General features: G+C 37.8%; 1 protein-coding gene across 47 annotated transcripts in view; it reads left to right on the top strand.

Annotated features, from left to right (window-relative positions):
• NRXN3 (neurexin 3) overlaps positions 1–14,371 on the top strand; it is a 1,719,470-nt gene that overhangs the window by 666,106 nt on the left and 1,038,993 nt on the right. For 41 of the 47 annotated variants that reach the window (XR_010588584.2, XR_010588585.2, XR_010588583.2 and 38 more), the window contains one exon: positions 2,187–2,213. The exons of the other annotated variants lie outside the window; for them this stretch is intronic. Coding sequence is in view for 37 of the 41 variants with exons in the window: in XM_005561918.5 (XP_005561975.3) it covers positions 2,187–2,213 (27 nt within the window). In the remaining 4 variants the exon portion in view is untranslated. The remainder of the gene's footprint in view (positions 1–2,186; positions 2,214–14,371) is intronic. 47 annotated transcript variants of the gene reach the window in all.

Consider the following 14,371-nt stretch of genomic DNA (forward strand, 5'->3'; position numbering starts at 1 on the left):
ATATTGATGTGAAGTAAACAAACAGTCTGCCATCTTGAAAGCGCCAAGCCCTCACATTGGTTTAAAGACCCCATCCACTTTACATGAAATCATTTGGGTGACCCAGAAAGATGAGCCCAAGCCAGCACCTCTCAGTAGGCCAGCTTCTCATCTAATAGTAAAATCCTCAGCTACACAGAAGCCGAAGACAAAACCCACTTGTTGTTTACAGGCCTTGGGATTGTTGTTTTAGGCTCACACTTCCTCTCTCATAAGCATGCCCGTACATCAGTTTCCTCTCTCTCTTTAATATGTCAGGAAGGGACATTTCTCCATCTTTGGGTGATGGTAGGTGCAGTCAGTAGCTGAAGCCATCACCTCTTCCTCCCTCCCTGCCCTCCCTCCTTCCAGTCCTCACCAGGGGCATGGCCTCCTCTGTCTGGTGATCGTACCAGTTGCTCCAGGGCTGTTTGCTCCCACTTTTCTGTTGCGGTTGACGACACATGACAAACCTAACTGCACGAAACCAAACCCAGATTTTTCTCAAGAGATGTTCTTCTCGGGAACAAATAAGCATTCTGCCTCCTTCCTCAGGATAACTGGGTGCTATAAATCACTCCTCTCCAGATTTCACTTAGCTTCATTCTCCCCTTTATTCTTGCTCCTTTAAAATGATTCACTTTGGGGAATTCAAATGGTGGCATCATCCTTCACAAGTCCTCTAAAAACTATTGGGTTTTTAGAAGAGTACTTTGTGACTTTGTGACTATATTTTCCCCTCTACCTTTCTTCCTTTAAAAAACAAACAAACAAACAAACAAAAAACAAAACAAAAAAAACCCCCATCATTTTGCTTCTACCTTTTGGGGTACAACAGTAAACAAATCCTTATTGGAATTTTCACCATGGTAAACCAACCTTAGGCTGAACTGGGCAGCTTGGTAACAACTAACCTGAGACCTTTCTCCAACCTCTTCTGCCCAGTCCCCTATTACTGCCCACTGATTCTACTCAAGGACTTCTATGTTGTGTGTCCATGACTCCCAAGCAGAGATTAATACAGTGATAGATATGCTGATCTCTGGCACAGAATTCCTTGTCTGATTACTAGCTCTGGCCAGTTGGTCACTCTTTTCTTCCCTCCCTTTCCCATTTAAAAAAGTGAAACCAAAACCAAAAAATTTTCTCTCCTCAAGATGCAGAATCACAGAGTGAAATACTCAAGATGTCAAAGGTGCCGAGACCTCCTCCACACGTGCCTGTCTTGCCTTCTCCCTGAATGCTGAGGGCACTTGATTCAGTCTGAGCATTCAGGCAGGAAGACAGAGATGGGCTGCTCGAGGGGGTTGATCTGGAAGCCTTTGAATCCTAGCAATCAGATAACCCAATTCATTGTGATAACATCCTACAACTCCTTTGACCCTACACCCGACCCCACCTCTCTAAAATCTGGGATGGGTGTTTGTGCGGTTAGCTGTTTGCAAGTGGCCATTTTATGACAGGAAATGACCAGGTGGTGTTAACCCTTTCCTTACCTCTAAGGAAGATGGCAAGTCTGCCTATGCAAATTTCTATAGCATTTGGGGCCCAACCTAAGGAGAGGGTGGAGGGAGTTTGGTTTTAGAAAAAGAGAAAGGGTTAAATACTTCACTGAGAAACTTCATGGGCAGAGTTTTAAAATGATACAGTGAGTCAGACTGGTGATATATCTTTGGAATACTAATACAAAAATTGTGCTAATGCTACTTTAAAAATGAATTTTAAGAAAATAAATTATAGGGGAAAATAGAATATAACCTGCATTTGGTGGGGGAATCATTGTCTAATTTTCCAAGTTTAACAAAATTAATATTTCGAAGTCCAGGTTTGAAATCCTTTATATAAATGAATAGCTTTTTTTGAAAAAAAAAAAAGAAAAAAAAGAAAACATGCTTGGTGTCTACTGTGGATATATATGTATACCAGTATATATCTCTATACATATGTGTATATATATGTGTGTGTGTGTATATATATATGTATCCAACTTTACTAATATACTGTACATATACACCCACCCTTAAACTTGTACATACTGTATATATATAAAATGGCCACATTTCTTACGTGTGTCTGTCCCCGGAAGGGTGGACTGATTGTTTTTGGATGTCTGCAGCTGTTACCTTGAAGGATGCAATTTCATCTTTCATTTATTTTTCCCCATCTAGACTGTATCAGGATAAACTGTAACTCCAGTAAGTTTTCCCTCAAGTTTCATTTTGTTCTTAAAAAAAAAAAAAAACTGACTTTATTTTGTTTACTGTTTTATGAGCTGTTTTTTATTTGAATTATTTTTTTTAACAATGGAGTTGGGGGGATCTAGGGCTAAGAAAGTGGGGGGCTGGGTGAGGGTGAAGGGCTGAGTATGGTTTGGGGTATGGTTTCTGAAGTGAGGGCGGGTCCTCTCTTCTTTCCTTGCATTTGCTCTATATGAAGAAAAGAAGGCAAGGGTACATGAATAATGAAATAATGAAAAATCAAGTTGAAATGATGATTTACTGTTTTGGGGAGGTAACTCTGAGAGTGAACAAAAAGCTTTAGGGCAACCAGTATGCACTTCTCCACTACCAAACACTTTAGAAAATAAAAGCATGGTTCTTGACCCACAGGTGGCTACCAACTCTGACATTTCTTTCCTGGTATTTATCACTGTTGGGAACTTCTAGCAGGGTGGGCAGATCACTGCTATTTGTGACAAGGCAACGCTTTAACCAAAGACTTGAGACACACTCTGTCTCTGCAAAAGGAAGAATTGCAGTATTATTTTCACCTTATGCCATTCAGATAGCCTAGTTCTTAAACAAGGGTCCTAACAAGGCACAGGATGAAAACTACTCATGTATTTCTTCCTCTTCCTTAGAAGTAAACATTAACTTGAGTCAACATAGAAGGGGAATATGAAGATAAATAGGAAGAATAGGCACAAGAGAAAGAATAGGCCTAGATGATGAAAGGAAAAAAAAGAAGAAATATGCTTTGAGTACTATAGCATATTATATTAAGCTTATTAATACTACTTTAACAAGCAATCCCAACATTATAATGGCTCAACAAAAGAAAGGTTTATTTCTTGTTCAGTCCAAGTCCAGTGCTAATTGGGCCGTTTTCCCAGACAGCTCTCTTCAAAGAGGTAATTCAGAGATCTAGGATCCTTCCATGAGATGGGTCCACCACCTTGGAGTTCTTTACTTCTGGCTGTATCCGTAGGGAAGAGAGACAGAGACCTTGGCTGGTTGTGCAGTAGGTTTTATTGCCTTGCCTGGAAGTAACAAACATCACTTCTATCTATATTTTGTTTGCTAGACATGACTCCATCCTACATGCAAGGGAAGCTGGGAAATGTAGTTGGCTAGTGCACCCAGAGGAAGAAACACTGGATTAGTTGAATATCTAGTACATGTCATTCTCCATAGTATCTCATCATTTTTTAAATTCTTTCCTCAATAGGGTCTTTCTTTAGGAACAAAAAGGAGAAATCCAACTTTTATATTTGGTTTTCTTGTTGATTCTATCGTAGTAAGTCTTTTATAGGTGCTAAACTTCTTTCTTGGTGGAAGATATAGGCGTGACAAACTAATACAGCCCAATTCTACTTTTTGGGAGGCAAATGTTCCATCTAAGTTAACACAAAAAGAAGAAATTTAAAATATCGACAGAAGCAACTGCTTACTAAATAGAGTGCTTTTCCTTGTCTTGGCATCTCTTACAGTTATTTTAAGCAATGCTCTATTTTCTGTGTTTAAATATTTCTAATTAGCCAGAAATTTGCCTGATATTTAGATCATTAAGAGCCTAATTGAAACATCCTTTCTCTCCAAAGCCTGGAGTTTTCAGTTCCTGTTTTTTTGGTTTGTTTGTTTTTTTTTAAAGCAATTTTATTGAGATATAATTTTCATACCACTACATTTACCCATCATAAACCTACAGTTCAAAGACTATCATTAAACTTATAAAGTTGTCCAAACATCACCACAATAACATTTTAGAACATTTCCATCATCCCCAAGATTTCCTTTCTGCTCATTTGTAGCTAATCCCTGCTCCTACCCATGGTCCTAGGTAACTATTGGTGTGCTCTGTTCCAATAAATGTGCCTTTTTGGACATTTCATGTCAGTGGAATCAGATAAATTGTTATATAGTCATTTGTGTCTTCTTTAAAAATTTTTAATAGCATTTCTATGGAAATATTTTCTCTTTTCCTTTTACATTGGTTTTCAGAAGCAAATAAGGTGGAAACTCAGCATGAAGGTGGAAAGCCTTGTATCCAAAGCTACATCTAGCATCTTCTAGCTTCAGAGACTTATTTGGAGAACAGGGAACTGAGGCAGTTATTTAATCAGGATGTCAGGATTTGCTTTTGATGCTCTATCCACACTTTCTCAGGAAGTCAATCCCACATATTTCACATGATCAGCCATGGAAAATCATCATAAGACAACTTCCAGGATTATCTCTGTTGGGAAGACAGTGACACAGATGACAGCAGGTTTTCTTAATCTGATAAAATATTTTCTATTTACATCCACCAAAAACAGCATTGAGAGGAAAATATGTCAGCAACGTTATATTCCCAGCTTTGATCACAAAGTATAGAAAGAATATACCTTTCAATTGGAAAGATTTCAATTCAATACTGTCATAAACAATCAAGATTAGATTTTGGAAATTATTTTTGAGATTTTCACAATAAACCTTTAATGTATTAAGAACATTAATTTTGTTGGAAATTTAATATCAGAGAAATAATACAGTGCTCACTGGTTGAACAGTGTTTGACTAGAAAAAACAAATGCACGTGGGTCTTTTAAACTAATCTAACACCTTTAGAGCTAAACAATGTAACCATGTATCTAGGGTTAGGTAGAGTCACAAAGCAAATATAGTACATTTTTTTCTGAAGCTAATTTTAATTGTTAATACGGAGTAAAAGTTTAAATTGAAACCAAACTGATATATTATGCAGAAGAATACAAATAAGCATAAATCTTTAAGAAAAAAAACATAAGAATTCAAAGACATTTCATTTTTTGTGTGTGTGTGTGAATCTTCTCCACTTCCATCCCTGGTATTATTGGCATTTGAGTGGAAAAGTTTGAGAAGACTATGCAATTAAATTTGGAGAGAAAGGGTATATGTGATTCAAATTTCTAAGCCCTTCATCTTATAGACTCCATGCCAGATTTCATAGCTTGACCTGTTACAGGATCTCAAGTTGTCTCTGTGATAGGTGTGCAGGTCCTTACTCTTATCTGATTTTCAACCATGAGAGTATTTGCACCCTGGGTTTGAGAGGGAGGAGGCTTTCCCTCAGCCTTACCTCTTGCTGTTATTTCAGTAGAAGTCATAGGGTACCTTGCTTAATTTTCAAAACAGAACTTCTTTTTTTTTCCCCCTTGAAGGGAAATACTGAATTAAATTTGAATCAAGGTGGATTATAAGTTTGTGAACTTTTTCAGTCATTCTTTTTTAGAATGCCTGTCCTCTGAAAAGTCACTTGGGTAAAATACTAAATGACATCGGCTATTTTTTTTCTCTGTTCATCTGCCATAAAATGTTGTTTGTTCTGGGAAATGGCTATTTCCAAGGCATTCTGTGATACTCTTTAATGGAGACAAGAGCGTGAAAAAGAAGGATGATCTTCCAGTATCAAGAGAAAACAATGGGCCATGAGAGAGAACAGTGATCTTGAGGGGAAAAAAAGCAGTTTTCTTCTAGCCTTCTTCCTTTTGACTTCGCTTCCTGGCCCTTTTGTCAGAGACTATGGCCCAGTTCCATGCCAAGTATTTCCTACCGAGAAGCAAAAACAATTTTCTAATCAGCTGTTCTTTCTCCCTTTCTTAACTTCTCTTTTTTTAATACTTTGTCTTTCCTCATATCTATGATATATTCATTATTATTCATTACAAATCCTACTACCCCTGCTTTCCAAATCCTCCAAGAATACCACACCATAAATTCCTCTCTAGTTACTATCAATAAACCTATATTAGAGAATGTGCAAATCAAGGTCTTTGGATGAATCAAGTTCATTGCTGAATTTTATTCATCTAGCAGGAATGTATTTAAAGACACTTAATAAATATAGTTCTAGCTTAGAATTTATTTTTAAATTGCAAAAGAACAACAGAGTTGGCAGCCATCATGGTGAATTGAACTCCAGGGTGACCTGGAACACTACTAAAGAAAACAGGGCTGGCTGGGTATGGGGGCTCACGCCTGTAATCCCAGCACTTTGGGAGGCCAAGGCAGGTGGATTATGAGGTCAAGAGATCGAGACCATCCTGGCCAACATGGTGAAACCCTATCTCTATTAAAAATACAAAAATTAGCCGGGTGTGGTGGTGCACACCTGTAGTCCCAGCTACTCGGGAGGCCGAGGCAGGAGAATCGCTTGAACCAGGGAGGCAGAGGTTGCAGTGTACCGAGATTGCACCACTGCACTGCAGCCTGGCGACCGAGCGAGACTCCATCTCAAAAAAAAAAAAAAAACAAAAAAAAACAAAAACAAAAACAGAAAGAACCAGGGCTGTTTTCTGGGGAATTTCTGGAGGAAATGACCCATTCCTATGGCTCTAGTTCCATAAGGCTGGCAGTAACCTAAGAGACATGCAGTTCTGAAAACAGGTATGAACTGCTCATTGGTGTCATGAGTGTGCAAGTGAAAGTATGGAAAATGACTTTTTGTCTTTGACCTTGTCTGATTGTGCCTCTGCCCTGTGCTTTCCTAGTCACTATTTATTCTATCCCTTTCAAGCCATGTGCAGTATGAATGAATATAGAGAACTAATAATAATTAAATATATGTATAGCTTGAATGAATGTAGTAAACACATATTAATGAATTTCAACTTTTTCTTTCCTTTTCTATCTCTCTTTCCTCTCAAACGCTAATTCTTCTGTGTCGTGACCATCTTCATTATCTTTCTAAAATGGAGTGTATATGTGGCATGGGAATTGTGAGTTTGTGTATATGCCTGATTATTTAGGTATATGTAACAATGCCTCTCTCACTAATTACTTTGAACCTGAAGACTCACTAATTTATCTGTGACAAGGTTTATTTTTTCTTCTTAGACACAGAGGAGAAAGGAAATAGGCTGCTGTACAAAAATATATTGATCTTAAGACACTCAAGTGCCACAGTAGATTATCTGTGTCAGAGAATAGCTTTGATGATCTAGTCTATTCCCTATATATGCTGATATCTTTGATTCATCATAGAGGTGCACAGTAATCTCAGAGATGTATGAAAATAATATCACAAGGATATGATATCTGAAAATTTTATCTCCCAGTGCTACTGGTGTTTGAGTATTTCTCCTCTTGGACTTGCTTGGATAATTTGTTTCTTTTTTTTTTTTTTTCCCCACCTTTTCCCTTAGCTTCTCTGCCTTGAGTTTCTAAGCAGACTCCATTTCCAGTGCTTTGGAAAAGTCAACAGTATGTGGGTGGTTATTGCTTAATTTAGGCATAGTTTAGTGAGCTGCAGTTTGTTATACTGGACTTTATGGTTTTCTTCTCTTTTACTCTGTCTTTCCTCTCCGTGGTACTAGAATATGTTATTTCATCTTTAGAAATGGTTTATCTGAGAATCTCAGAGCTGAATTGTTTAGCTCGTTCCTTTAACTCAGAAACTCTTGCCTCAGACCAGTAAGGAGGGCTGACTTCTTCACTACTAAAAGCCATTCTCAAAGGAAATTGTAGAACCCTTTTTGGTATCCATTTTAAAAGTCAAGTAATCATTACTGTCAGCTGTTTGCCTGGAGATGCCACTTATTAGAATCTTAGCAAAGATAGAAAAGCAAGAGCCTATGTATAATAAAGTATTCTCTGTCAACCTATAAGCAAGCTATAAGCGTTACACTTGAGAGTTTCTATCTTCATAACGCATATTTTTGCTGCTTTTGGTATGTTTTATATTTCTTGTAACACATAGAACACTTCAAGTGTAAGAATATTTATAGTATCAATAACAGCCAGATTTTAGTATGATAGTGGGATGCTTCCTAAAGAGATAACATTAAACACTTCTTAATAAATATTAATTCAGATTGGTTTTATTTTAAAATAGTTAATAAGATTATACATGGAACAAAAGGCAAAATAGTAAAAAATTCTTCCCACTCATCGTAGTCCTCAGACTCCTTTTCCCAAAGGCAACCAAATGTATCAGGGATTTTTGTATCTTCTTTCAGGAATAGCCTATGAGTGAGTATACAACGTATAATTATATCCACATCCTTCTTCTCTTTCTTCTCCTTGTCTTTTTGTTCCTCATCCTTCTTGACACAAATACCAACATATTTTTCCACATCTTACTTATTTTTCCACTTAAAATGTCTTAGAGACTATTCCATATAAGAATATACAGGTTTGTTTTATTCCTTCTAATGGCCACATATCATTTCATTTTAGGGGAATACTATATTTTAGTAAATCAGCACCCTATATTTAAATTTTTCTCAACTTTTTCCTATTAAAAATGTAAGAAGTATATACTTTTGTTCATTAGTTAATGCATACATGTATAAGAAGGTCTATTGGATAAATTCCTAAAAGTAGAATTGCTGAGTCAAAAGACAAGTGCATTACAAATATTGATATACATTACCAAATTGTACTTCAAAGGGGTTTTACAAAGTTATATTTCTACCAGCAATATATGTGTTTGCTTCTCCTCACACTTGCAACATGCATCATATTATCAAACTGTATTTTCATTTTCTTAAGATAGCTCTTAGAAATGTTGCTGTCAGATATTTATTTCCCATAGATCTTTTCCTTCCATCCTTTTACATCTTCAAATACACTTAGGGATCATTGTCATTCATGACTTTGTTGACCACTTATACCAGAAATCTTTTAATAGCAATCTGCTGTAGCAGCATTTCATATGTTAACCTTGTTTTAATAAACAGGGATATTGTAGAAAAGTAGCAATATGTTATAGTAATTTTGTGTGGTTTATCTCCAATATTATTATTGATTTGTATTGAGATCTCAGCACAGACAGGCATTTAGTGCAATTACAAAGAGCAAGGAGGGCACTGGAGCCAAATAGCCTGGGTTCGACTCTTGTCTACACCGCAAATGAGCTACATGTCTTTGACAAGTTACTTCAACTCTTAGTTTCCTCAACTGTAAATTTCATATGAAATTTAGAAAGAATAAAGGGAATGGGATCTAGCACCAAATTAAAAAGTAAATGTGATGTGAACTAGAGGCATTAAATTACAAATAAGTGGTTTCCAAAAGAGAGTATGCTTTGTCTGGTCAAAGGGAGAAGCAGAGGAAACAGCAAAAGAGGAGAATAAAAAGAATTTAAGTTAAAAGCACAAGCCCTCATAAGTTATGTCCTAGTCCATTTGGTGTTGTTATAATAGAATACTTGGGGCTAGGTAATTTATAAAGATAAGAGGTTTATTTGGTTCTTGATTCTGGTGGGTGAAAGATTCAAGATTGGGCAGCTGCATTTGGCAAGGGCTTCACGCTGCTTCCACTCATGGAGGAAGACAGAAGGGGAGCTGGTATGTGCGAAAAGATCACATGGTGACATTTTTTTGTTTTGATTTGCCCTCCTTCATCTGACCACTTGCTTGGAGCCTTGCAAGCTGTGTTTCTGCTCCCCTTTAAAAGGCTGATATTTCAGGGACTGTAATTTTGAGTAAAAATACTGTTTCTGTTTTCCTTCTACCTTTCAAAGATTTCTTTATGTATGCCAATCCTTTTTTTTTTTTTTTTTTTTTTTTTTTGAGACGGAGTCTCTCTCTGTCGCCCAGGCTGGAGTGCTGTGGCCGGATCTCAGCTCACTGCAAGCTCCGCCTCCCAGGTTTACGCCATTCTCCTGCCTCAGCCTCCCGAGTAGCTGGGACTACAGGCGCCCGCCACCTCGCCCGGCTAGTTTTTTGTATTTTTAGTAGAGACGGGGTTTCACCGTGTTAGCCAGGATGGTCTCGATCTCCTGACCTCGTGATCCGCCCGTCTCGGCCTCCCAAAGTGCTGGGATTACAGGCTTGAGCCACCGCGCCCGGCCGCCAATCCATTTTATGTGTCTAATTGCTGTAGTCAGATATACAAGGTGACAAAGTCAGGCAGTACAGTTCTTCCTTTATAACTGCTGGTTCTGCATCTGCAGATTCAACCAACAAAAAAATTGAAAATAATTTTCAAAAACAATAAAAAATAACTAACAATAGAAAATAATACAAATAAAATACATATAACAGCCATTTGCATAGCATGTACATTGTGTCAAATATTATAAGTAATTTAGAGGTGATTTAGAGTCTAGGAGGATGTACACAGTTTATATGCACATACTACAGGACACCATTTTATATAAGGAACTTAAGCATCTACAAATTTTGGTATTCACAAGGGTCCTGGAACTAATTTCTTATGGACACCGAATTAGGATCGTATTAGTTTTAGGCACAGTTTATATTTTGAAAATTAGGAGGTATTAGAGTACATTTAAATGGAAACGGCCTGAGAAATCCCTGAGCAGAGCAAAGCCAGTTAGGCCTCGTGAATGACCCTAACCTTGCTGGATTTGCAAATAAGAGCAAAAGTTATTTTGCTGGATTTGCAAATAAGAGCAAAAGTTATTTTGAGCTACAACTCATAAATACCTATATTCAGAGAAAACAGAATGTAAGCTCAATTAATCAGAAGCAGCCAACAAATTTATAATTATATAACTAGGTACTTTCCAATAGGATAGGCCAAATAAGGCAACAGTGTAACTGTAATCAATCGAATATTTTCTTTACTTTACTCCCCTATTTGTCCTATAAAAGCCTGCTCTTTGCATTCCCTCAGTGGAGCTCCTGAGCCACTTTTGATTTAGCGCTTCCCTGTCCAATTCATGAATCACTATTTGTTCAATAAGGTCTTTAAAGTTTTTATTGTGCCTCAGTGTATCTTTTTAATATTTGACCTCTGTGTGGTATAGGATGTACAGTGACCATTTGGTAAGCTAATATTATTAACCTAAATTCTTTATTCTTGTTTGGTAACAAGGTAAATGTGTTAATGGATGCATTTTGCTTTCATTATGCCTAATGTATATAACAAGTACATATAAACACATATATAAATTACAGTTGTTTTTATGCATATCATAAAAGATAATATTATAACGTGAATTCTGGAGTTTCCCGAATAATTAGCCACAAAAATAGAAGTCTGTTTACTGATTCAAAGCATCTCAGGAAACACAGTTTTCAATTTTAGAACTGATTTTGGGAAGAAAACTTTACAGACCAGGAGATGTTACTTCTAAATAAAAAATCGAGTAATTTTCTGGCTGTTCTGTTGACTTACTAGAATCACATAACTTTTTAACTCTGAGTTTATTAGAAGTTAGGGAAATAAAACTAAGAAGATTTTATACATTTCCTTCTCCAAATTAAGCTGTTTCAGAGGAAATCTGACTACGTAATATCTGTTCACAAAATCATTGTCATCCCCAAGCCTGTGCCAGCCCTCTGTCAGCAGCACTGTCCTCAGTGATTCCTGGAAGGGACCCTGTTGAACGATGACAACAAGAGAGAGGCTATCAAGGGGTGCAAGTAAGAGGTGCAGTGTTGAGTTATAATAATCTCAGTGTCCTTCCTTCATGGCTGAAAGTATATTTCAGCAGAAAAGTATTAAAATGTGTATGTGTCCCAGAAAAGGGCAAAATGTAATGGAGATCATGTCCTCTAAAGCAAAATATTTGGATGGTTACGAACTCAGGGTCCTCCAATAGGCCTGCTGGAGCACATTTTTTCATATCAACATATTACAAAATGGGGAAACCACGGCTCGTGGACACAGAGTGCTTAACGTAAAATCTCAAGGTGATGAATGGCAGGCATGAGTCTTTATACATTTAGTTTTAGAATCCTTCATCATGTGAGTACTCTTTTGTCCTCTAAATCAAGCTGTCTCTTAATTATTGACACAGGACTTTGTTTTTAAAGGATTAATGGGGTAAAAAAGGGGTCACTGCAAAGGTACCAAATTAGAAAGAATATTTTTACCTAAACCGATGAATAGGAATGGAATGAAATTTATTTCTGAAATCCAGGAGATGACAGAGAAATGAAATTGGTGTTATCCACAAGTGTGGGCAGGATAAAATCTAAAGCAATAAACAGAGGGTTGCTCCTCTGTTCAAGTATAGTAATAAGTAATATTTGAAACACAAAAGCGAGAGAGAGGAAGACCTGCTTATTTTCTGGGAGGGGGTTTCCTGTGATAGGAGGCACTTTCTTTCCTTTCCTCCCCAGAATCTGAGGGGAAGGAACTGCCCCACGGACCAGAGTGACAATGCCCATAGGACTGAAGGGGTAAGAGCAGCAGACGGAATGCTCTGCTTGTTTGATAACAAGATAAATGTGTTAATGGATGTATTTCCAACAGCAAATGTGTGTCAGATAGAAAGACAAAGGGAAGGGGCACAAAGTAGTATTCACAATGGAGCAACACATATGTAGTATGTTGTATAACTCTGGAAAAATTCTGTACCTTTTCCATTTCACAGAGAAAAGAGAACACAAAGGAAGATGGATTAAAAAAATATGATGCAGCCACTGGGCCGATTATCACTGGCTAGAGAAGGATTACTCTTTCCTTACAAAAAGAAATTGATAATTGAAATTAAACTCAGATTGCCTAGGTATACCTGCCAGTATTTGGAATGTTTAACTTAACTGCTTGGTTTACTTATTGTTATTGACAAGCAAACTCCCTTTTACTAATAGAACCAATTTACAAAACTTTCTAGTCACCAGAAATAGAAAAGCCAGATACTGTAACACCCTGATGACTAGTTAAGTACTCAGGTACTTATCCATGACTTGTTTATCCACCCTCCTACATATCTGATAGAAAACACAAGGAGGGCCTGGTGCAGTGGCTCAAGCCTGTAATCCCAGCACTTTGGGAGGCCGAGACGGGCAGATCAAGACCATCCTCGCCAACACGGTGAAACCCCGTCTCTACTAAAAAAATACAAAAAACTAGCCGGGCGAGGTGGTGGGCACCTGTAGTCCCAGCTACTCGGGAGGCTGAGGCAGGAGAATGGCGTGAACCCGGGAGGCGGAGCTTGCAGTGAGCTGAGATCCGGCCACTGCACTCCAGCCTGGGCGACAGAGCGAGACTCCGTCTCAAAAAAAAAAAAGAAATAAAAAAAAAAAGAAAGAAAACACAAGGAGTAGGAATCTCATGGTTAACATTTGGAAGGCATGAGTATTGAATACTAAGTGAAGATACAACTTCATTCTTTCCCCTCTCCATATCTTCCTGGACCCTTTTTCTCCTTTGTCACAGCAAAAAAATTTAGGCTACTAAGTCCATGTACAAGGATATTTACAATAAACTTTGACAATCTTTGCTATTGCTATAAAAAGTGCATGCACTTGACAGGTGGCTACTAATTACTAGAGTAAAAACAATAGCATTGAGTGATTTCTGCCACTATAGGACAAGAAGTTTGCTCACATTTTCTTATTTAATCTTCACCATAGTCTTATAAGGTAGGTGTCATTATCCTCATTTTAGAAATGAGACTTATTCATTTGGAGGCTGGGTGTGGTGGCTCAGGTCTGTAATCCCAGCACTTTGGGAGGCCGAGGTGGGTGGATCACTTGAGGCCAGGAGTTTGAGACCATCATGGCCAACGTGGTGAAATGCTGTCTCTGCTAAAAATACAAAAATTAGCCAGGCATGGTTTTGGACACCTGTAATCCCAGCTACTTGGGAGGCTGAGGCAGGAGAATCGCTTGAACCTGGGAGGTATAGGTTGCAGTGAGCCAAGATCGTGCCACTGCACTCCAGCCTGGGTGACAGAGCGAGATTCTGTTTCATAAAACAAAACAAAACAAAACAAAAAAAAAAAAAAGAGAGAGAGAGAAAGAAAGAAACGAGACTTAGTCATGTGGAATGTTTTGCCTAGCTTCGGATTCAGTCTGCTTCATTCCAAAGCCTCTGCTCCTCACCATTGTACATATTGTCTCTACTACTTGTATGCTGAAGTGTTGATGCCTAAATGAATGAAATTCATTACTCTTGAGCAAGTGCTGATGGTCCCAATGAAAGAGATCACTTGTAATCACTAATACATCCTATCTCTATAGGTAGTCTTTCCGAAATCTTGACCTTCCAGAGTCAAGCTCCCTCAGCTCAGCTCTATAGGCATATTGGTGCCCCATGCTTGTCATAACCAGTCTTGAAGGCATTGTCTATTTCAGTGACTGAAAGGTACTTGGCATTTAGAGATGCATAAAAGATGAATTAGGAATTATTATTCAGGAACCAAGATAGCTAAGAAGAGGGTAACATTAGAATGCAATAATTCAACTTAT

Source organism: Macaca fascicularis, chromosome 7 (genome assembly GCF_037993035.2).
Source record: "Macaca fascicularis isolate 582-1 chromosome 7, T2T-MFA8v1.1".
Lineage (NCBI taxonomy): Eukaryota > Metazoa > Chordata > Mammalia > Primates > Cercopithecidae > Macaca > Macaca fascicularis.